General features: G+C 38.0%; 1 protein-coding gene and 1 pseudogene across 1 annotated transcript; one reads left to right on the plus strand and one right to left on the minus strand.

Moving 5' to 3' along the window:
* Positions 1-8,243: 8,243 nt before the first annotated feature.
* Positions 8,244-10,348, plus strand: LOC109245188 (olfactory receptor 4C16-like; annotated as a pseudogene).
* A 6,274-nt stretch (positions 10,349-16,622) lies between these two features.
* LOC109245283 (olfactory receptor 4P4-like) lies at positions 16,623-17,558 on the minus strand. The gene has a single exon (XM_019412589.2). It carries the CDS (start codon positions 17,556-17,558, stop codon positions 16,623-16,625), a length of 936 nt encoding a protein of 311 aa, XP_019268134.2.
* Positions 17,559-23,025: the final 5,467 nt, after the last annotated feature.

Consider the following 23,025-nt stretch of genomic DNA (forward strand, 5'->3'; position numbering starts at 1 on the left):
ATCTGGCCATTATGTTAAGAAATGATACCCTTCCATTCCCATATAGTGTTTTTATCATTCTCTGGGGGAAGAGGATGCATGTATTCTTTAACACACACTTCCCTTTGAGGTAAGTTTTTTAAGGATGTATTGCCATTGAGGTAAATTTCCATTTAAGGTAAATTAATTTCCATTTAGGCAAACCTTAAGGAAACTTACAGACAGAACTTTCTTTCATGTCCTTTGAGGGTTACGAAAGGCTCACTGAAATAATTTGCCAACAGTGGAGATGAACGTTCTATAATTTTGCTCTAGTCTTATGTCATTTTCAATAACCTTTCTTCTGTTTACATTTATATTCAAAACTGATGTTTGATTCTGCTTTGCCCTCTGAGCTCCACTAACCGTAGGAAACACTTAGTAAACATGTGCTTTATGTCAGCCATGAATCACTGGTGGGGTTGAGCTTATTTCACTTTATAACAACTCTACGCAATAAATAATATTACCAACCTCATTTCACATATGAAGGAACTGGGGCATAACAATGTGATAATACATAGGATTCCTGTAAAACAGAGGTGACACAACGAGATAGAGCACGAGCCTGTGGAAGGACAGAAATGCTATCTTTTGTCCTAAGAGTTAATGGGTTTATAATCATTTGTTATTTTCTACATTAGTGGTTCTTTGGGGGTCTTATTTATAAAAAGTATAAAAATAACCAGAGGTCATAGCCTTTGAAAATTGGCACAAGTTGTTAGTATGTTTTGCTTCTGAAATACAAATTACCAAGGGATTCTGGGAATCTCCTCGTCATCAGTCTATTTCCTACAATCCGACTAAACCTTTCTTTTTCCAATCTTTTTCTCTTGTGGTTAGAGGTCTCCCTCAAACTTGATTTAGTATGTTTTTACATCTCCTTCAGACCTCAGAATTTTCTCCATGGGATCCCCTATCCCTCTTCTCTTTTCTTACATACCTTTGCCTTCACTCTCCCATTCCTTCTAGCTACATACTTGTTTGCTCAAAAAACTCATCTACTCCGTGGATGCTCTTCCCCTTCGAAAAAGAATCTAAGTGTATCTTCCTGGGTCCCTTAAAATACTTTCATATCTATGATGCATTTTGAGCTATTTTGTGTAAACTGTGTCACGGGTGTAAGTTCATTTTCTGTATGTGGACATCCAGTTGTTCTAGCACTGTTTGTTAAAAACACTATCTTTTCTCCACCAAATCACCTTTTTCTTTTCGTTCCATTGATCTTTGTGTACACGCTTTTCACCAATACCAGACCATCCACTGATAGCACACTATCTTGATTACTGTAACTTTATAGCAATTCTAAATTAATATGTAATTAATTCTAATAATATGTAATTAATTCTAAATTAATAGTAATATGAGTCCTGCAACATGTGGGGTTTTTTTAAATTATTTTGGCTATTCTAGTCGCTTTGCCTTTTCATATCAGTTTGAGAATCACCTTGTTGATATTTAAAAAAATAAAAATTGCTAGGATTGACACCTTAACACTACTGCGTCTTCTAGTTATGAATTGTGTATATTTTCCATTTGCTGAGATCTTCTTGATTCCTTTCAATATTGTTTTATAATTTTCTGCATACAGATCTTGAACATATTTCATTAAATTTATATGCAAACAAGTTTTATTATAATTTTAAAAATTTTTATATTTTATTTTTCTATTGTTGGCAATCAATTATGCATGTTGATAGTGTATCCTATGAACTTGCTAACTCACTTATTAGTTTCACGAGATACTTGTAGATTCCTTGAGATTTTAACATAGGCACTTGTGTTGCATAGAAATAAAGACAGTTTTACTTGTTTTTTTACTTTATATGACTTTTTTTTTTTTGGTCTAATAAATCAGCTAGAACTTTCAGAACAATGTTGAGTAGTTGGTGGTGAAAAAGGACATTTTTGCCTTCTTCTAGATCACAGAGGAGAATAAGTTAGTCTCTTACCATTAAATATTGTATTAGTTCTTCGTTATCCCTAGATATTTTTTATTTGGCTAATGAAGTTCATTTTGTTCCTAGATTGTCAAGGATTTTAATCACAACAAGATGTTGAATTCTGTTGAAAGCTTTTTCTACATCTCCTGATATGATATCATGGTTCTCTTAATTTGGTCTGTTAATATGATGAATTACATTGATTGTTTTTTAATTGTCAAACAAGGCTTTTATTGCTCGGACGAACCCCCTAGACTGTGGTGTATTGGTTTTTATTGCAGGATCTGATTTACTAATGTTTTGTTAAAGTTTTTCATGTCTGTGTTCAAGAGAAATAATGGTCTTTCATTTTCATTTCTTGTATTCTTTTTCATAAATAGAATCCTGTTGTTATCAAAAATATATTATACATTATATCTGTATTTTTTATTGAAAAAGTTTTTTTTCAATATGTGAAATTTATTGCCAAATTGGTTTCCATACAACACCCAGTGCTCATCCCAAAAGGTGCCCTCCTCAATACCCATCACCCACCCTCCCCTCCCTCCCACCCTGCCCTCCCTCCCACCCCCCATCAACCCTCATTTTGTTCTCAGTTTTTAAGAGTCTCTTATGCTTTGGCTCTCTCCCACTCTAACCTCTTTTTTTTTCTTTTTTCTTTTTCTGTTTTTCTTTTTCTTTCCTTCCCCTCCCCCATGGAAAAAGTTTCATGCTGAGTGCTGCTTTCCTATTAACCCGCTACCTCAAGGCATCGTGACACAGTGGAAAGAGCAGAAATGAGCAAGATAGGCAGGTGGATCTGGGTGAAAGCTGAGCTCTGCAACAAACTGTGGGTGATCTTAAGGAAGTCACTTTACTTCTTCAGAGCTCAGCTTTCAACTTTGTAAAGTGGAAATAATTACATATACCTTTTAAAGTTACCATTAGGATACAACAAGAAATAAGAATCTCATGCATTACACAGCATGTACCCCTAAAGCAAACCACCAATCACTATTAAGCTACCCATAGTAGGTGTTAACTGATATTATTTTCTTTATTTATTAAAGAAATGACAATTCATTAAGCATTCTATAATGGTATGCTTTGTTCTTTCTTTTATTATGCAATGTCTCAAGGTAGTATAGTATCACACTTAAGAATTTCAGCAAACGTGGGGCACCTGGGTGGCTCACTCAGTTAAGCATCAGACTCTTTGATTTTTGGCTCAGGTCATGATCTCACAGTTTGTGAGTTGGGGCCCTTGTCAGGCTCTGTGCTAACAGTGTGGAGCCTGCTTGGGATTTTCTCTCTCCCTCTCTCTCTGCCCTCCCCCCCCCCGCAAAAATAAATAAATAAGCAAATTTAAAAAACAAAGAGTGGGGCGCCTGGGTGGCTCAGTCGGTTGGGCGTCCGACTTCAGCCAGGTCACGATCTCGCAGTCTGTGAGTTCGAGCCCCGCGTCAGGCTCTGGGCTGATGGCTCAGAGCCTGGAGCCTGTTTCCGATTCTGTGTCTCCCTCTCTCTCTGCCCCTCCCCCGTTCATGCTCTGTCTCTCTCTGTCCCAAAAATAAATAAATGTTAAAAAAAAAAAAAAAAAAAAAAAAAAAGAGTTCCAGCGAACCAATGATGAGACTTGAGTTTGAATCTTAGCTCCACTGCGTGCTGGTGAGTCCATTTGGACTGAATGCCCAGCTTCCCAAACTCAGTCTCCTTACCTTTACAAAAGAGATGAGAAATTCATATAAATTGCCTCACAAAGTACTTCAAAAATATAAGCAATTACATTTACATTTACCTATCAAGAATCCCCTATGACATCTTTTTTTTTTTTCTGAATTCCTTTGGTTGTAAATATGCCAAATCTCCATCAGTTTATACAAAGGCAACGTCAACACAGAAACACCTGCAGACATCTGCTTTCTGCCTTTTACACTTAACCTTCCCAGCCAAATAAGCCACAATAATATTTATTTATATATATATTTTTTATTATTATTTATTATCATTTTATTATATTAATATATATTTTATATATATATATATATATATATATATTCACAAGAATAAACCTTCATTGTAGGATATGTGTGCCCTCTAAGTCATGCCAGGAAGCTGAAGAAGACATCTGGTTTCAACAAGGTGCACAGCCATGTCTGGGCTAGTGGCTCTCCACCCTGGGGAAGGTCTGCAAATAGCTCTGTTGAAGCTGTAAGATTCTTGCCCATCCCCAGTGAGAATCCCAGTGTAACAGAAATGCCGAAGTAAGCACCATTTGGAAACACTCCTTTGCATCCAGTCAGCCTTTTGCCTGGATTAGCCTCCAACTCAATTACATTTTGAGGAGCCACGTAAGTAAGTTCACAGGAAAGCCGGGCCAGACAGAAAGAACGTGATAGAATCAATATTCTTGCAAGGAAGGGTCCCCACTTTGTTACGTCCCTGAAAGACAAGCTTACCTTGTGATTAACTCAGTATCATTTACAACTTCAGGCTTCAAAACGGGCATGAGAATGTGAGGACGTAAAAGGGACTTGATCAGCTTGATCAGTACGAACAGGAGGCCACAATGCCGAGGCAGCCATTTCCGGGGAGAAAAGGAGTCCCCAGGCAACCAGGGTTCTCCTCATGCTTCTGCCAGACAAAGAAGATGCAAACCTAATTTCAGCCCTGAGTCATGCCCCCAGCCCTGACAGTGTGCAAGCCATTTCCAGATTCTGAGACAGAATATGCAAATGAGGATGGAGAGTCAATAAGAAAACAAAAAATGATTTTCTCATCAAAGGTCAAGAAGGATGAGGGCTTTTTGCCTCCCCTGTTCTTCGCCGGTTCTTCTTCCTCTTCCCTCTCACCAATTCTCTCATTATCGTCTATCCCTGAGTTCCAACTCAAGAGACGGGCCAAGTCCAGAAATGGATTCTGTCAGGCAGAGAGCATACCTGTTACCTCGCTGGTCTCTCAGCCGCCTCATTTCTGTCCCCACCCGCCCATCCCTTTGGGCTCCTGCTTTAGCCACCACACAGCCTCAACTGTGGCACTTCTCAGCTCAAATGCAGGGAACAGCCTCCCCCTGCCCTCCTAAAACCAGTCATAGTAACATTACTGCACGTGTGCTCAGTACCAGGGACTGCACAAGAACTTTTCCTTTATTATGCCCAATGCTTCCAAAGACTCTGGGAGGATATTATTATTCTTATTATTGTTATTATCCCCAACGTCATGCAAAATGCACATTAGGTCACATCTGGATTTTCAGCTTTTTTCCCCAGCATTGTTCCTTAAACCCCAACCAAACTGACCTTCTCAACTCTTGCCCGTTCAAGCCTGGTAGTTCTTTCCCTTTGGTTCTTGCTTTGTGGTTTCCTTCCAGTGAGCATGCTCTCTTATTTCAGACCTATCCTTTTTTAAAGCTGATCTCAAACACACCTCCTGCAGGAGGACTTCTCATTCCTCTTGGCCAAAAAGAGCACGTTCTCTTAATTATCACAGATACTCTTGTACCACCTTTCAGGACCTCCGTTTGATCTTTTGCATCTCTCTCTCTTTCTCCTCTGCTAGACTGCCCATATTTTCAAGACACTGAATATCATGACACTGATGTCTGTGTTTGGCATTAGGCACACAACACACGTTTGCTCAAAGAGTGTCACATGGATAAATGCCAACCTTGAGGAGAAAACCTAATCTCTGTAGTGTCTTAGACATCTGCTTCTCTCATTGATCAGCTTACTTTTCCTAATTTACCTTTTCACTCACATGTAAAAACCAACATCAAAGTAAGCCCCCTACAGTATTATATCATTTTTCAAAGTACATCAAGTGATGACTATTTTTTTTTAATTTTTTTAATGTTTATTTATTTTTGAGAGAGATAGTCAGAGACAGAGACAGAGTGCAAGCAGGGGAGGAGGAGAGAGAGAGAGGGAGACACAGCAGGGAATCCGAAGCAGGCTGCAGGCTCCGAGCTGTCAGCACAGAGCCCGATGCGGGGCTCGAAATCACACACCATGAGATCATGACCGGAGTTGAAGTCGGATGCTCAACCGACTGAGCCACCCAGGTGCCCCTAAATGATGACTATTCAATCAAGGTTCTGGTTGGCTCCACAGTAAATGGACCCTGACAAGAAATTAAGGGAGAAATCTATACAGAAAATTTTCTGTGCCTATACAGGTTTTCCAAGATTATCCACATTTTCATCTAGATGAGTTTGCACATTAGGAGAAATATGTTAGTATTTTGCTTCACCCTTTTTCCCTATCCCTTTCCAAAAGTGGTGACAATAGCCACAAGAAAGAGGTGAAAATGTGGAGATGTAGAAAATAAAAGGATTTGTGAATTGATCTGATTTATTACTGCTACATTTCTATAGCAGTAACCATCTGAATATAAAAAGAAAACCAGGGCACCTGGGTGTCTCAGTGAGGTAAACGTTCAACTCTTGATTTCAGCTCAGGTCGTGATCTCATAATTTGGGGGAGGGAGCCCCACATCAGGCTCTGTGTTGACAAAACAAACTCTGCTTGGGATTCTCTCCCTCCCCCATTCTCTCTCTCTTTCCCCCAAAACGGATAGATAGATAGATAGATAATTTAAAAAAGGAAATCAGTTCCCCAAATATTTCTTATATTAAGAAGTTTGATATTAAGTGGAATGTCCCCTTGGATTTATCTTTTTTTTTAAATTTTATTGTAATTATTTGGAGTTGATATGTAGAATTTAAAACCTGACCAATCTTGCCAAGGTTGTAAGAGAAATCTACTACCAAGTATAAGCAAGGATAGTATTCAAACAGTAGTCTTACCAATTTTATTAAATGTCTTTATTTCCTAGATGCCACATCTTAAAAAGAGCTCAGGAAACAGAATTAACTTGCTCTCTTCCATAACTTTTGTGAATGTTGGGCTAATTACTAAACTCTCTAAGCCTCATTTCCTGTATTATAGAATTAGGTAATATCATATAACTCAGAAATACAACGAGGAATACAAGAAATAGTATGAAACACCCCAGTGTCATACGTGGTTCATAACCACACGTGTTAGTTTCCTTTTTATTTATTTTTTTATTTTTTGAGCGAGAGTCTCTAAAATTGTCACAAGCACATACATAATTAATTGAAAAAAAAAAGAAAAGGGTTTTGTTCTTGAAATGATGGTCATGAAAATATTGTAAGACAATTTATTGGAAGTATGGATGAGATTGGGGAGGAACACAATAGGAAGAGGAAGTCCCCCAGGTTATATTTAAATACACCACATTTCAGTTTATATTGGTATTTGCATATAGTGTCCCTTCCAACCTCATCTTGATAAGCAAGACGTTAAAGAAAGGCTTTTCTTGAAATTTTGGTCCAGAAAACATTTCAAATTAAAAAAAAAATCTTCATTGAAAGAAATAACATTTAGTATTTTTTTTAATGTTTGTTTCTGACAGAGAGAGACAGAGACAGAGACAAGCAGGGGAGGGGCAGAGAGGGAGGCAGACACAGAATCCCAAGCAGGCTCCAGGCTCCGAGCTGTCAGCACAGAGCCCGACTCGGGGCTCGAACCCATGAACCGCGAGATCATGACCTGAGCCGAAGTCAGATGCTCAGTCGACTGAGTCACTCAACCACCCCAACATTTCAAAGTGATCATTGACTTTGCCAGGACTGAAAAGAATTAGGAATCAATCAGTTACTGACCATATGCTATGTTCTTTTTAAAATCACATCTTCTTCTCATTTCTGCTTCTCTGCTCTATTCCGTGAATGTGCAGCTTAAGGGGCTACAATCATGATCTGGTCCTACACCCAAATGCCAGGTGATACCCATACAGAGCCACCCAAGGCCTGAGACGCTTATGTTAAAAAGTTGATTTGTGGGGCACCTGGGTGGCTCAGTCGGTTGAGCTTCCGACTTCGGCTAGGGTCGTGATCTTGCGGTCCGTGAGTTCAAGCCCCGGGTCGGGCTCTGTGCTGACAGCTCAGAGCCTGGAGCCTATTTCGGGTTCTGTGTCTCCTCTCTCTGACCCTCCCCTGTTCATGCTCTGTCTCTCTCTGTCTCAAAAATAAATAAACATTAAAAAATTTTAAAAAAAGTTGATTTGTGAATATATGAACGATGAAGTTTATCTCTCTCCTTTCACTTACAAATGTATATCCAGAGGCTCTGAGGGCTCTCAGGTTGCCGTTCAGAAATTGGAGAAAGAAAAACAGAAACAGGGATATGTGAGATATTTTCAAATATGAAAGAATATTCACTTCTGTTCATTTGTATTGATCAAGTCCTACATATCACAAATATGCTTGAAATTTCCGGCATGTTATTTAAATGTTGTATTTCCTGTTCCTCCTTTAAAGCTGCTATATGTGAGAAGGTATGCAGAGAAGCAGAAGATGTTGGATTTACAAATAATACATTTATAAAAATACGTGTAACAAATACGTGATATATAAACATATGCATCAAAAGGACATTCTTTATAAGATTGGGAGTGGCATGTGAGGTCACATGAATCTTCATGAACCTCCAAGAACAGTCAAATCCTATAAGTTGAGCCATATACGATGCAAAACAGGACCCCAGTATTTATTAAATGTATTTAAAATATAAATAAAGAAGGAAATAATAGTATGGGGCCACATAATTTTATAATCACTGAATTGGCAAAATCAATCCGAATCATGTCAAATCTAGCAGGGGGCTATATTTGAAGAGTGCTAGGGGTTCCCCGGGTGGCTCAGTGGGTTAAGCATCTGACGTCAGCTCAGGTCATGCTGTCACAGTCTGTGAGTTGGAGCCTCGTGTCCAGCTCTGTGCTGAAAGCTCAGAGCCTGGAGCCTGCTTTGGTTTGTGTTTCCCTCTTTCTCTGCCCCTTCTCTCCCTCCCTCTCTCTCTCTCTCTCTCTCTCTCTCTCTCTCAAAGTAAATAAACATTGAGGAGTGCTGAGAAAGGTATCACACTAGTAAGATAATTTGGGACTTATAATGCCCATTGAAGTGGTCATTAAAAATTAAAAACAAAATACTGTAGTGACATGGAAAAAAAAAACACCCACAAAATGTACCTGATGAGGAATATTTATTTTTGCTGGAAATATCCCACAATCACACACGGTATCATGAACTATTTTGCTTAAAATATTCCATAACATCTCCTAGCACACCGTAAATCAATTTATTTTTTCGCAGACAAATCTTTTCACACTTCCCCTTCTCACTCATGATCATGCAGCTGAATAATGTTAAATTTTTCTGCTCCAGTTGACAGGGGATCCTGTTAGGAAGAAAACAGTGTTTGTCATTTTCTTGCTTCTTTATTTGGGCATGTTGCTGGGTAACATTCTGATCATTACCACTGTCAAGGCCTCCCGGGGAACTCAGGAGTCCCGTGTGCGTCTTCCTAGCCCACCGATCCTTATCTGACACCTGCTTCTGTACTTCCGTAGCCCCTATAATGATTGTGGATGCCCTTTCAAAAGAGACCACTATCTCAGTGAGTGCGTGATACAGATCTTCTCGTTCCATTTCTTTGGCTGCTTGGAGATCTTCATTCTTATCCTCATGGCCGCTGACCGCTATGTGGCCATCTGTAAGCCCCTGCACTACACAACCATCATGAGTCGAGGGGTCTGTGCTGTGCTGGTGGCTATGGCCTGGGTGGGGTCCTGTGTACATTCTTTAGCTCAGGTTTTTCTGGCCTTGAGTTTACCCTTCTGTGGTCCCAATGTGATCGATCACTATTTTTGTGACTTGCAGCCATTGTTGAGACTCGCCTGTACAGACACTTACGTAATCAACCTACTCTTGGTGTCCAATGGCGGGGCCATTTGTACCCTGAGTTTTGTCATGCTGATGTGCTCCTATGTTAACATCTTGTATTCTCTGAGAAACCACAGTGCTGAAGGGAGGAGAAAAGCCCTCTCCACGTGTGTCTCCCACATCATTGTGGTCATCTTGTTCTTCAGTCCTTGCATATTTATATACACATGCCCTGCAACCACCTTCCCCATGGATAAGATGATAGCTGTGATTGGAGCGCCTGGGTGGCTCAGTCAGTTAAGGGTCCGACTTCAGCTCAGGTCATGATCTTGCGGCTCATGAGTTCAAGCCCCAGGGTCCGGCCCCGTGATCAGGCCCCACCGTAGGGCTGCAACCAGCAGCATCTGGCTGCCACCGGCTCTGTGCCGACCACTAGGAGCCTGGACCCTGTTTCAGGTTCTGGGTCTCACTCTCTCTCTCTGCCCCTCCCCCACTCGCGCTCTGTCACTCTCTCAAAAATAAACTTAAAACAAAAAAAGATGATAGCTGTGTTTTATACAAATGAGAAATGTTTGCTCAACCCTCTGATTTATATGCTGAAGAATGCAGCAGTGAAAAATACCACGGGAAATTATGGCGCAAGAAGTTGATCTCAGATGGCTAAAAATGAATGGAAGTTTCAAGTATTACTTCATAGTTTGGGCATACCTAGAAGCCTACAAAGAATATAATATTTTTTCATGTTTATTTATTTATTTTTGAGAGAGAGTGAGCACAAGCATGAGGGGGCAGAGAGAGAGAGAGGGAGACACAGAATGTGAAGCAGGCTCCAGGCTCCGAGGTGTCAGCACAGAGCCCCACACAGGGCTCAAACCCATGAACCGTGAGATCATGACCTGAGTCGAAGTCGGACGCTTAACCGACTGAGCCACCCGGATGCCCCAAGAATATAATCTTCTTATGGTTGAGCTAATATAATCCTGTCCTGGGGGCATGAACACTACTTCTTTCAGGAAAATAAGCAATCTGAACACAGACCGGTTGGTGTTAAGTCGGTTTTACGTAGAGGAATAGCTTAGCATAAGGTACAAACAGATATTAAGGTCTACAACTTAGATACCCTTCACCGTTCTGTCTCCACCTGTCTCGTCTAAAAATTTGTGGTTTTGATCTAGTGCTTTCCCTGCCCCTCTTCGTGTCGACTCCTGGTGTCTTCTGCTCTTCTGTACCACCCTATAGACTCACAACCACAGACTGGCAGGCTTTCCCTCATCCAGTGTCCTTCATCAGGCATTTCCATCTCATCATATCTGACCGTTAACCTTCAATTTAGTTGTTCTTCCTGACTTGACAGAAAGTATCAAGTAATTATTATTCAAGTAATAATTATCACTTGAATATTAATTATTAAATTATTAAATTTAAATTATTAATTTAATAATTTTGAATTATCAATTATTAAAGTATTAAATATTAATAATTATTAAAGAAATTGTTCAAGTAATAATAGGAGCTTCAAGTTGTAAAGGATAGTATGCAATCTAATAATCTCCCTTCCAGTCCTTGGGGTTATATTCTGAAATCTTATGATGTGTTTACCGACATCCTTCTAGAACAGTAACAGGAGTTGGTGAGAAAATTCATGTTTCTGAGGTAGTTCTCTGATACTGGGAAGGCTTTGATGGTTGGGTTTATTATCATAATTGTATCCTCTTGGTAAAATCTACATGATTTCATACTGATTCCACCTAACTTTGAGGGTGTTAGTTTCCCCTTGAATCATACTAATTATAGTAATTTGTTTATAATATTAGTTATTAGGACTGTAGCATAGATGACCGAAATTAAGGACGATTGACATATTTATGTGGCAGAAGGGGAGAGTGCAAGCAATAGACAATAGTGATTTTTAAAATATTAATTATTAAAGCAATACATGAGATAATCCCAAGGAGGATATTTAGGTTTTGAAACAGAAATATTGATATCACAGAAATGAATTATGAATTCCTTTTCTGGAAAAAGAAAAACTGTGGAAATTGTAAAAAAAAAAAAAAAGAAAAAAGAAAAAAGAAAATCAGTGGGTGATAGAGATTCAGGATGAGAGAAAAAAGGGTAAGTCAGTGGAGCACAGGGCATTTTTCAGGAAAGGAAACTGTTTTGGACGGTGGTGGATATGTGATATAATGCATAGGTCAAAATCCACAAAACCCAACCACACCAAGAGCAAATCCTAAAGTAAGCTACAGACTTTAGGAAAACAGCATCAATATTGGTTTGTCAGTGGTAACAAATGTACCGCACTAATATGAAATGTCAGGTGATAGAAATTGTGAGGGGGCTGAACTTCTATATGGGAAATCACCGTACTTTTTGTGTAATGTTTCTGCCAACCTAAATCGGTTAAAAAATAAAATCTTCCTGACGCCTGCTTCCGATTCTGTGTCTCCCTCTCTGTCTGCCCCTCCCCTGCTCGCACTTGGTCTCTCTCTCGCAGAAATAAAAGTAAACATTAAAATTTTTTTAATTAAAAAATTAAATCCATGTAAAAACTTATTCATGAGAATATGCCATTACAATGTTTAAGATATTTTATTTAAAATTCTATACAAATGTATCATATAAGTACTTCTTTTAAGTCACATATTGATGCCCTGAAATCCTTGACAGTTTATGCTGATGCGCTGTACAAAGCTCACTCATGAATATAAAATAGCATATTTTCTGCGTGTAACTTTAAAAAAATTGAGATATTCTAAAGTTGCGAGCATGAATTTGAATGCTGTTAACAACTCAAGAAGAATTTGCCCCAAAAGGCTTTAGCTACTTTTCACAGGATAGTCTTTAATACCTTTGAGTTTATATGTCAAAAATAGGTCTTTCTCTTTTTTTTTCCATTTATGTTTTCTTTCTTTTTATAACATGCAATTTTGTCAATATATTCACATCCATAAACATAGAAGTGGATATAATTTTTGTAAATAGTTTAAGCCTCAAATGATAGCAAAATATGCTTGGAATTTACTATTGAAATCTCGAGATGTATCTTAAATTCTGATATGGAATAATTAAAAACTCTACAATTTCAAATCCTCTGGCAGGAGTTTGTGTAATAAAAATGAGTGAGAAAGTGTAGAATCTAAAAGCTCTCATCACAAGAAAATAATATGCAAACATCTGTGGGGATGGATGTTAGCTAGACTTACTGTGGTGATTATTTTGCAATAAATCATATCATTTTGTTGTACATCTGAAACTAATATAATGCTATACATCATTTATATCTCTATTTTAAAAAAAAAAGAAAATGCTCTCAACTTATTAAACATAACATTCACTGTAAGAAGTCCAAAGTGATTTCTATGAAAGTTGTTAGTATTATAGAATGCTAAAGCCTCATTAACATGGAATGTGTGTCTAGATTTGTATCAGAAAACGTCATTAACACCAGATCAATATTGATTGCAAATAATAATTTTCACCACTAATCATGTTTTAAAAGAGAAAGTCATGTTATTAAGAAAGCATGATCATGAAAATAAATAACAACCATTTAAAAGAGGCCATTAAAATGAATCTGTTGTTTAATTATCTGAACCATTATTTCATTTTTAGTGACAATTTTATTTGGTCCAACTAAGTAATTAAACATTCTAGAACATGCCTAGAAGAAGAGTTTTAATCTGGCGATAGTTTTATTTCTTTTTTTAATGTCTATTTATTTTTTTTTTAATTTTTTTTCAACGTTTTTTATTTATTTTTGGGACAGAGAGAGACATAGCATGAACGGGGGAGGGGCAGAGAGAGAGGGAGACACAGAATCGGAAACAGGCTCCAGGCTCCGAGCCATCAGCCCAGAGCCTGACGCGGGGCTCGAACTCACAGACCGCGAGATCGTGACCTGGCTGAAGTCGGACGCTTAACCGACTGCGCCACCCAGGCGCCCCTATTTCTTTATGAATAAATCCTGAAACCATCTTTCCACTTCCTCTCTGCTGCGACAGTTCTGGTTAATTTTACCTTCCTCATTGTGTTTTCTGTTCTTTATGCCTCTTTATACACTGTCTACAGACTCATTGTACCTCTTGCATTTTATTTACATATTCTAAAACACTTTCCATTTTATAACCATCTTCTTTTTAATAAAATTCTGTTATCTAGCATCTTCTCCACAATGATATTTGCTGTGTTTCTTAAGTGACCTTTAATTAAACCCTATTAAGCACGCAAAAAAGGTCTTTCATAATTTTTTTTCTGGTTTCTGTAGAAAGTCTTTTTCAGATGTCTGTTCATTCCAGTTACAACATGATTTGATGTATCTGCCGTTCCATAGTGTATATTTTAATTAATAAAGTGTATATTTTTAAATTTGCTTTAAGTTTCTTTTGAGAGCGAGAGAGAGAGCATACATGTGGGCAGGGGGAGGGGCAGAGAGAGGAGAAAGAGAATTTCAAGCAGCTCCGCATGCTGTCAGTGCAAAGCAGGAAGTGGGTCTCAGACCCAGGAAACATGAGATCATGACCTGAGCTGAAATGAAGAGTCAGATGCTTAACCGCTGGGCCACCTAACTACCCCGATAAACTTTATCTTTTTTTTTTTTTTTTACTTTTTTTAAGATCTTTATTTATTTTTGAGAAAGAGAGAGACAGAGACAGAGTGTGAGCAGGGGAGGGGCAGAGAGAGAGGGAGACACAGAATCTGAAACAGGCTCCAGGCTCTGAGCTGTCAGCCCAGAGCCTGATGTGGGGCTCAAACCCACGAACCGCAAGATCATGACCTTGAGCTAAAGTCAGAGGCTTAACCGACTGAACCACCCAGGCGCCCCAACTTTATCTTTTAAAGTTGTTTTAAGTTCACGGCAAAATTGAGCAGAAAGTACAAAGAGTTCCATTACCCCCTGTCCCCACACACAGACAAGCCCTACCACCAGAGTGATACTTTAGTTACAATCAGAAGAATCTGCATTGACACATCGTTATCTCCCTAAATTTATAGTTTCCATTAGACTTCACCCTTGGTGTAGTACATTTTATGTATCCACAACTGTAGTAACATACCTAACAATGCTTTGTGATCCCCCTGCTAACCCTTGGCAAACACTGATGTTCTTGATGTCTCCATTGCTTTGCCCCATTGCTTTGCCTTTTCCAGGATTCCTACAGTTCAAATCATGTAACTATGTAGTCTTTTCAGATTGTCTTCATTCACTTTATAATATATAATTATATTATTCAGTATATAATTATAATATTCAGTATAATAATAATAATTATCCACATGGATGACAATTTATTTATCTAGTCACCTATGGAAGGGCATCTTGCTTATTTCCAAGGTTTGGCAGTTATGAATAAAACAGCTATAAACATCCATATGCAGCCAAAAATGTGCTTGCAAAATGTACTTTGGTTTGTTTTAGGTGTTAGACTATATCTTAATTTGTCTTTTTCTAGGCTTTTTTTTCTCTTTATAACAGAAAAGGTCTTTGGTTCTGGATCAAATAACTTTCCACTTATCAATTTTAGGCAGGTAGGGGTTAGTCAGCACTTACATTTTATTATTCAGTCCCTTAAGTTTTATGGCAAATGTTTTATATTCTAGTCAGTAGGTGGAATAAGAAATAGTTATGTTTGGATTATCTTAAATTATTGATTCTTGTTCTGTCTTAACTAGATATTTTTGTTATTTTTAATATAAATCAGAAGAACTGATCACTTTAAAACAGGTTCTACTATTGATCACTTTGTAACACAGATGATTTCTGGGTGCCACTAGAGGAGAAATAAGTGAATGTTCTATCATAAAGACATTCATGATGAGTTAAAGTCATTATTTTAATTGTAGATTTCAACTTCACTACTGCAGAACATGTATCATTTTGAGGACTGGTGTATAAGCCCAGTTTATTTACTATAATTATCATTAAAATTTTTTTGCCTTTATAATTCACTGACTTAATAGCATTGCCTTATTTGCTTTGGCTCAGACAGTTTTTTTCTGCAGGTGATTCTATCCACACCTCCTTAATACTCCATAAGATTAAGTTTTTAATTAATTCTGGTAAGTGGGAATTCATATTCGTTTAGCTATTCCATTAAATTTCTTTCTAATTCTTTTTCTTATGCATTCTATTCATGATAATGATGTTATATAAAGTCTATGAAATATTTCTCAGCATTTTTAAATTTTATTTAAATTTTTATTTTTTTTAAATGTTTATTCATTGCTGAGAGACAGAGAGAGAGTGCGAGCAGGGGAGGGGCAGAGAGAGAAGGAGGCACAGAATCCAAAGCAGTTTCCAGGTTTCGAGCTGTCAGCACAGAGCCTGACACAGGCTGTAACCCACAAACTGTGAGATCATGAGCTGAGCCAAAGTCGGATGCTCAACCGATTAAGCCACCCAGGCGCCCCATCTCAGCATTTAAAAAAAAAAAAAATTATTTTGGACCACGTGAGTGGTTCCATTGGTTAAGCATCTTATTTTGACTCAGGTCATGATTCCACAGCTTGTGAGCTCAAGACCCGCACTGGGCTTTGTGCTGACAGCTCAGAGACTGCTTCGGATTCTATTTCAGTTTCTCTCTCTGTCCCTCCCCCCTACTTGTGCATTCTCTCTCTCTCTCTCTCTCTCTCTCTCCATAAATAAATAAATAAACAAAGCATTAAAAATAAAAAACAATATATAAAATTTTATTTGAGAGAGAGAGAGCAGGGTGGGGGGGAGGGGCAAGAATCCCAAACAGGCTCCACGCTGTCAATGCTGAGCCTGATGCGGGGCTCAAACTCATGAACTGTGGGTCATGACCTGAGCCAAAACCAAGAGTCAGATGATTAACCAAATCAGCCACCCAGGCTCCACCCAGAAATATTTCTTAGCTTTTCTTGTCACATCAGGCCCTTTTCGTTTATAAAGATGCTTAGCTGTATGTTTCCTCGGATTAATTGTGTGCTTCCTTCGAAAATAATGTTTGACACCAAACTTTTCTCATCGCGCTTTTCATCTCTGTATTTCTCAGGGTGTAGATTAAGGGATTGAACATAGGAGCGATGATGGTGTAAAATAGAGCAAATATTTTGTCCTGGGGGAACGTGGTCGGAGGTCGAAGGTAGGCAAAGATTGAAGGTCCAAAAAATAAGATGACCACAGTGATATGAGACCCACAGGTGGAGAGGGCTTTGTGTCTTCCCTCGGCCGAACGATGTCTTAGACTAAACAATATAATGACATAAGAAACAAATAAGACAACGAAGGTCACTAAAGCGACCAGACCTGAATTGGCAACCACAAGGACACCAGTGATGTAGGTATCAGTACAGGCAACTTTCAACAAAGGCAAGATATCACAAAAATAGTGGTCAATCTCATTAGGTCCACAAAATGGCAACTGGATGGTCATCGATAATTGAGGAAGAGAATGGAGAGCCCCACCAGCCCAAGCAGCCAAGACTAGAAGATTGCATCTTGTCCTGTTCATGATAAGCAGGTAGTGGAGAGGTTTGCAGATAGCCACGTAGCGATCAAAGGCCATGACTGTGAGGACAAAGACCTCAGTACTCCCAAAGAAGTGCATAGCAAAGACCTGGAACATGCAATTACCGTAGGAGATCGTTTTTGTCCCCCCTCGTAGGTCAGCAATGAATTTGGGTGTAACACTAGAGGTATAGCAGATGTCCATACAGGATAAGTGGCTGAGGAAATAGTACATGGGTTGGTGGAAAAGAGGGCTGCATCGAATGGAGACGAGGATCAGCAGGTTTCCTGCCAACAGGGCAACATAACAGAATAAGAAGAGCACAAAGCAAAATATTTGTACGTTCTGGTCATACGAAAGTCCTAGAAGAACGAATTCTGAGGTGTTTCTCTGGCTCTCCATATACTTGAGTTTGCTGTATGTGACACTGAAATGAATTAGGTATCTGAAGGAAAGAAAACATAAATTTGTTGGACACAGTATGAGCACAATGATATAAAATTTACTAAGTAGCTTGACATGAATATAATATTAATATTAATTATTCTCAATTTATTAAATTAAGCTGTCTTATCATTTTCATTAAGTCTTTTAGTCTATAAAAGTATTGCAGAATAATTCTATAATGGGGATAATGGGAATAATGATGTATTTTTCTCAATCTTACTGGTAATGATTTTTAAATATTTAAATATTTTAAAAATTAAAACCTATTTATCATTGTTAATTACATTATTATGTAGCAAAGAAGAGTTTTAAAAATGAGCTTAAGTCAAAAAATGCTTTGCTGCATGTATTTTAAATGTGTGTTGAAAGTTCCTATTTTTATCATTTTTTGGTCAAATTCCCTGACTTATCTGGCACTGAATCCTCAGGAAATGGCAATATACCAGACCGAATTGCTAAACTTAATTTGTTTAAAGCACACTCTTTTTTTGCTATGTGACCAAACATTGCCAATGGGTCATACTAAACCAATGGAATTGCTGTTATTTTAGAAAGCAAAGAACGGTGAAAAAGTATACAAGAAAACAAGAATGTCAACTCATGGCTGAAAATTGTGGAAAATATTTAGCAATTTCATTCCTTTTTCTATTTACATTTCATGTGTTAAAGACAATTTTAAAAATACAAATACTGTTTGTGATAACAAACATTAAAGATTGGATAAAAATCATTAAATTGCCCAATTATGGGGGTGCCTGGGTGGCTCAGTTGAGTGTCCTTTGGACTCATGTCATGACCCTAGGGTTGTGGGATTGAGCCTTGCATCAGGCTCTGTGCTGAGTGTGGAGCCTGCTAAGGTTCTCTCTTTCTCCCTCTGCCTCTCTCCCTTGTTCTCTCTCTCTCTCTCTCTCAGGAAATAAATAAATAAATAAAATAAGTTGCCCAAGTACATTTGAATGGTGCACACATCATGGCTCTTGTATTTGAATCTTTTGTATCCGACACATAATTTTAAGACATTATTTAATCAGTACAAAATTAGTCAAGAACTGAGACAGAATGGACTTCCAGGAGTTATCTTCCTCACTGATGAGGAATTCTCTGTCCCCAGTGGGTTTGGACAGCTAGTGCACCTTCTACATTTCTCCAGACCTGATATGACAGTCATATCTGAGCCATCAAGTGTCTATTTAAAACAAAACAAAACAAGAGAATGCTTTTGTAGCAAAGTTATATAGAAACCATCAACTCTAGGGATTCTCAAAATCAGTATCTATGCATTTCATAGTTTTGGAGACTATTATATATACACATACATATATACACATATATGTGCAGTATATCTCTACAGATGTAGATTTAGATACAGATGATATAGATATATATTCTTTTTAAGAAAGAGACATTTAGGAAATGGTCCTTACTGTAGGACAGCAATTCTGTTTTAAATTGTTATTCAAAACTCTAACTTCACAAAAGAGTAATTTTTAGTTTGTTCCTACTTTTTTTGAAAATAATTATCAGTTACAGAGTATTCAGTTCACCTTTCCTAAAGAGCGTTGACAAGTTTTAGGAAGGTAGAGTTCATTGACCTAAATCTACTCATGGCAACTGATGTTGATTCTTTGATAATGAAGTGGAAACAGTGTGAATTTTTCAGATACATTTATTTACCTGAAATGATTTGATTTAAAAATAATTATTATACAACAAGACTGCCAACAGATTAAAGGCAGAATTCACCTGACCAATCCAAATCTCTGAATTTATATAGAAAAGACTTAGATCAAGAGAATCTAAGCATTTCTCAGGATGTGAAAGTAATACACTGGAGATGTGGGCAGACAGAAATCCTGATTCTCCCTCAATCTGGGGCTAATTTCATGGGGACAACTGAGAGGGACGCGATGGATGTCATAAAGGGCAGCAGTGAAAAGACCATTTTGAATCTTTATCTGGGGAGAAAAGAATATGCACGATGGGTTAACAGACAGCCAGTCTGTCTTTCTGAGTATTTATGTGAATAAAGATATATGGACTATTTAATATACATGTTTTTGGAATTCTCTCATTTTTAATCATTTTGAAACAATGTCCGTTCAGTTTTACCAACATGTAAATTGCTTAAATCAGAATTCTTATTTGTTTCTAAATCATCATTGGCATTTAATCCACAATAGTTCTTAATATGTATCTCATCCTGTAATCTGATGCAACATTAGACATGGTCGCTGCGGTGAGAATATGTAAAAGGGAAACGTCAGGAGAGGAGAGTTATTGTCATAAAAACATTTTGATCACAGAGATATTAAGGACCCCTCTTGTGTAAAAACTAAAGTTACAGTTGATGAATAAAGAACTTCAGCCAACCATTGTACAAATGGTTAGAATAGTAACTACAGAGAAAGAGGTGGAAACATTGAGGCACCTTCAATAAACTGACCAGGGGGATCCTTGAGAGAATCACTTCATCTCTTTAAACTTCATCTTACTCATTTTACAATTAAGATATCATGACCTAATTCAGAATTTTAATGAGGAATAAATGAGGCAATATGAAATAGCCCATGACACGCGTGGTTCAAAACATTCATCTTTCTTTTACAAACTTCCTTCTCTGAGTGATTAGTTTAGAACCACAGAAAGCATCAGGCACACATATGCAACCAAGGCCAGTGGGAAAATTAAAAAAAATCATAACACAGATTTAATAACTGATGAGGTAAACCTCAATTTCAACAATCTGCTAGGGAAAACATTTAGGTTAGTTTAATGGCAGATTGGTCCTCTTAGGGAATGTTTAACCCCAATCCTTAGCCTGATTTTTTTACACTATAAAACTATAGTTAGGGGCATCTGGGTGGCTCAGTCCATTAAGCGTCTGACTTTGGCTCAGGTCATGATCGCACAGTTCCTGGCTTGAGTTCATATTTTCTCTTAGTGTAACAGAATGTAGCATGAACTTACCTTCGTTGACTCGGATGAAACTAGTCTATTCTAGGATGGCAAGTGTTTTGAAATACAGGAAATTCTTCATTATTGTAGATATTCAAGCATAAGCAAGGCTGTATCTTAACCGCAATATGGAGGATTGTAGACAAGCCCAAGAACGGGGCACAGGAAATTCACTGCCAACTTGAAAATGTTTTAATTTTTCTTAACTAGAACTTTGCTTATAAATAATGCATAACTAAAACTAACGTATGCTAAACCATTTTTATCGTAACCAAATTATCACACACTGCGAAAGAAGTTATAGTCTTTAAAATGAAATTATATGGAATACGAGCATATAAATAGTTAAGCACATGGTTGGCGGGACCCTAGCAAACTCACATGACATAGGTAACTCCCTAACCATTGGATCTGAGTCGCTGTCAGGTTGGTTTTAGGCTACATGAGGAAGAATTCCACCCCCGATACTCCATCTGCCAAATCATCCCTAGTATCAAAATCTGGAATAAAATGAAGAGAATGATAAGTCAGTAATTTCAATACATCCAGATTAACTCTTTGCAAATATTTTGGAAATCTCAATATGACTTAAACCTTCGACAGGTTTACAACGGACTTCAAACATTTACTGAAACTATCCGTGATGAAGAAATGTATTGCTTTGTCCCACGAAAGCAGGCGAGGTATTTTGAAGGATGATTTTAGATCTCAATGCTAGCTCACTAAAAAAAAAATTCTTTTTAAGTATTTTTTAATTCTTGCAAAAGCTAACAAGAGTGTTTAGGTCCTGAAAATCATCTATTTTATACCTATCCCTGAAGAAAATTTCGTTGGGAAAAATAGAATGTAAACCTAAGTGACAGCACAGAAGTTCATAATTCCTTGAAAGCTGTAAATAATTACATTCCCAAAGGCATTTCTAAACAGATTCTGGCCAAGTATTGCTAAACCACTGTCCAGAGTAACGTCCCTGATTCTCCTGGGTGTTTTTCCATCGTTGTACTAGCTTGCCTCAGGCACCATTTCTCTGGAGACCCAAAAAGGCCATAGAGCAGTTCAAGAAACTGTTCTGTATTCATCCAGCTTTCTGAATAATCAGAGGGAAACCAGGGTAGCCTGTAGCAGTATTTGGTTAGCTTCCAGGAAGAATGTGAGACGAAATAGAGCCAAGAGAATCACACGCAAGCATTTGTAGTCCAAGTGCGAGCCATTATCAAGATCTTATGCGAGTAGAATAGACAGATCAATAAAATCAATGACCAGCAATATCAGAACTGGTGAAAAACTAGTTCTTTTTCTTTTAAGTTTATTTATTTTGAGAGAGAGAGACCACATGCATGAGTGAGCAGGAGAGGGACAGAGAGAGGGAGAGAGAGAATCCCAAGCAGTCTCCCAATGGTCAGCATAGAGCCCAGTGCAGGGCTCAAATTCATGAACTGTGAGATCATGACCTGAGCCGAATTCAAGATTCAGATGCTTAGCTGACTCAGCCATCCAGGCACCCTGCAAAACTATTTCTTGTTCAGGACTAACATTGTTGGAATAGACGGTTGGATGATGGGAGGCAAAAAGAAGGAAAAATAAAACAAGAAATATTTCTTTCCCCATGAAACTTGGAAGGTAGGAGAAAAAGAAAGAAAGAAAGAAAGAAAGAAAGAAAGAAAGAAAGAAAAGAAGAGGGGAGGGGAGGGGAGGAAGGGAAGGGAAGGGAAGGGAAGGAAAGGAAAGGTAAGGAAAGGAAAGGAAAGGAAAGGAAAGGAAAGGAAAGGAAAAAAAAAGAAAAAACAATTCAGAGGAGGGAAGCATTCAAATACAGCAAAGCATTATTCTTCACCATAGAGTTCTCTCTTCTGTCACTGAGAATTCAGTAGTTGCTTAGACTCCATTTCATCAGCCCATATTGAGTTTAATTAGTCTCTACCTCTCTACCATATACAAATCCACACCTAAAGTTTTCTCTTGTATTGAAAATGTCAGGAAAAATCAGGTTCCTGGGTGGCTCAGTCAGTTAAGCGTCCGACTTCAGCTCAAGTCATGATCTCACAGTTCATGAGTTTGAACATCAGACTTTCTGCTGTCAGCACAGAGCTGCTTTGGATCCTCTGTCTCCCTCTCTCTCTGCCCCTCCCCAGCTCACTCTCACCCTCTCTCTCTCTCTCTCAAAATTAAATAAACATAAAAACAAAAACAAAAACAAAAAACAAAAAAGCCTTGGTTGGTTCAACTTACCTTAAATTCATTAAATTATCTAATGCTTCCACTAATGCATATTTTGACATAAGTATTATTACTTCTATTATGCAAATAAGAACACAGAAGATTCTAGCAGTTAAATGTCTAGTTCAAACAGCCAGTCAGCAACAGAAGCAAGAAAATGGATATGTGGAAATGTAACACTTGCTTCCAGGCTTGAAAGTTTAGTATCCTGAGAGATATGAAGATTGTAACTGAAGGGTTTCAGGACAGG

Source organism: Panthera pardus, unplaced genomic scaffold (assembly GCF_024362965.1).
Source record: "Panthera pardus isolate Hobbes unplaced genomic scaffold, ASM2436296v1 HiC_scaffold_12, whole genome shotgun sequence".
NCBI classification, from domain to species: Eukaryota; Metazoa; Chordata; class Mammalia; order Carnivora; family Felidae; genus Panthera; species Panthera pardus.

Coding starts and splice junctions, on each gene's coding strand:
- LOC109245283 (XM_019412589.2), bottom strand. CDS start 17,558: ATGGAGAGCCAGAGAAACACCTCAGAATTCGTTCTTCTAGGACTTTCG.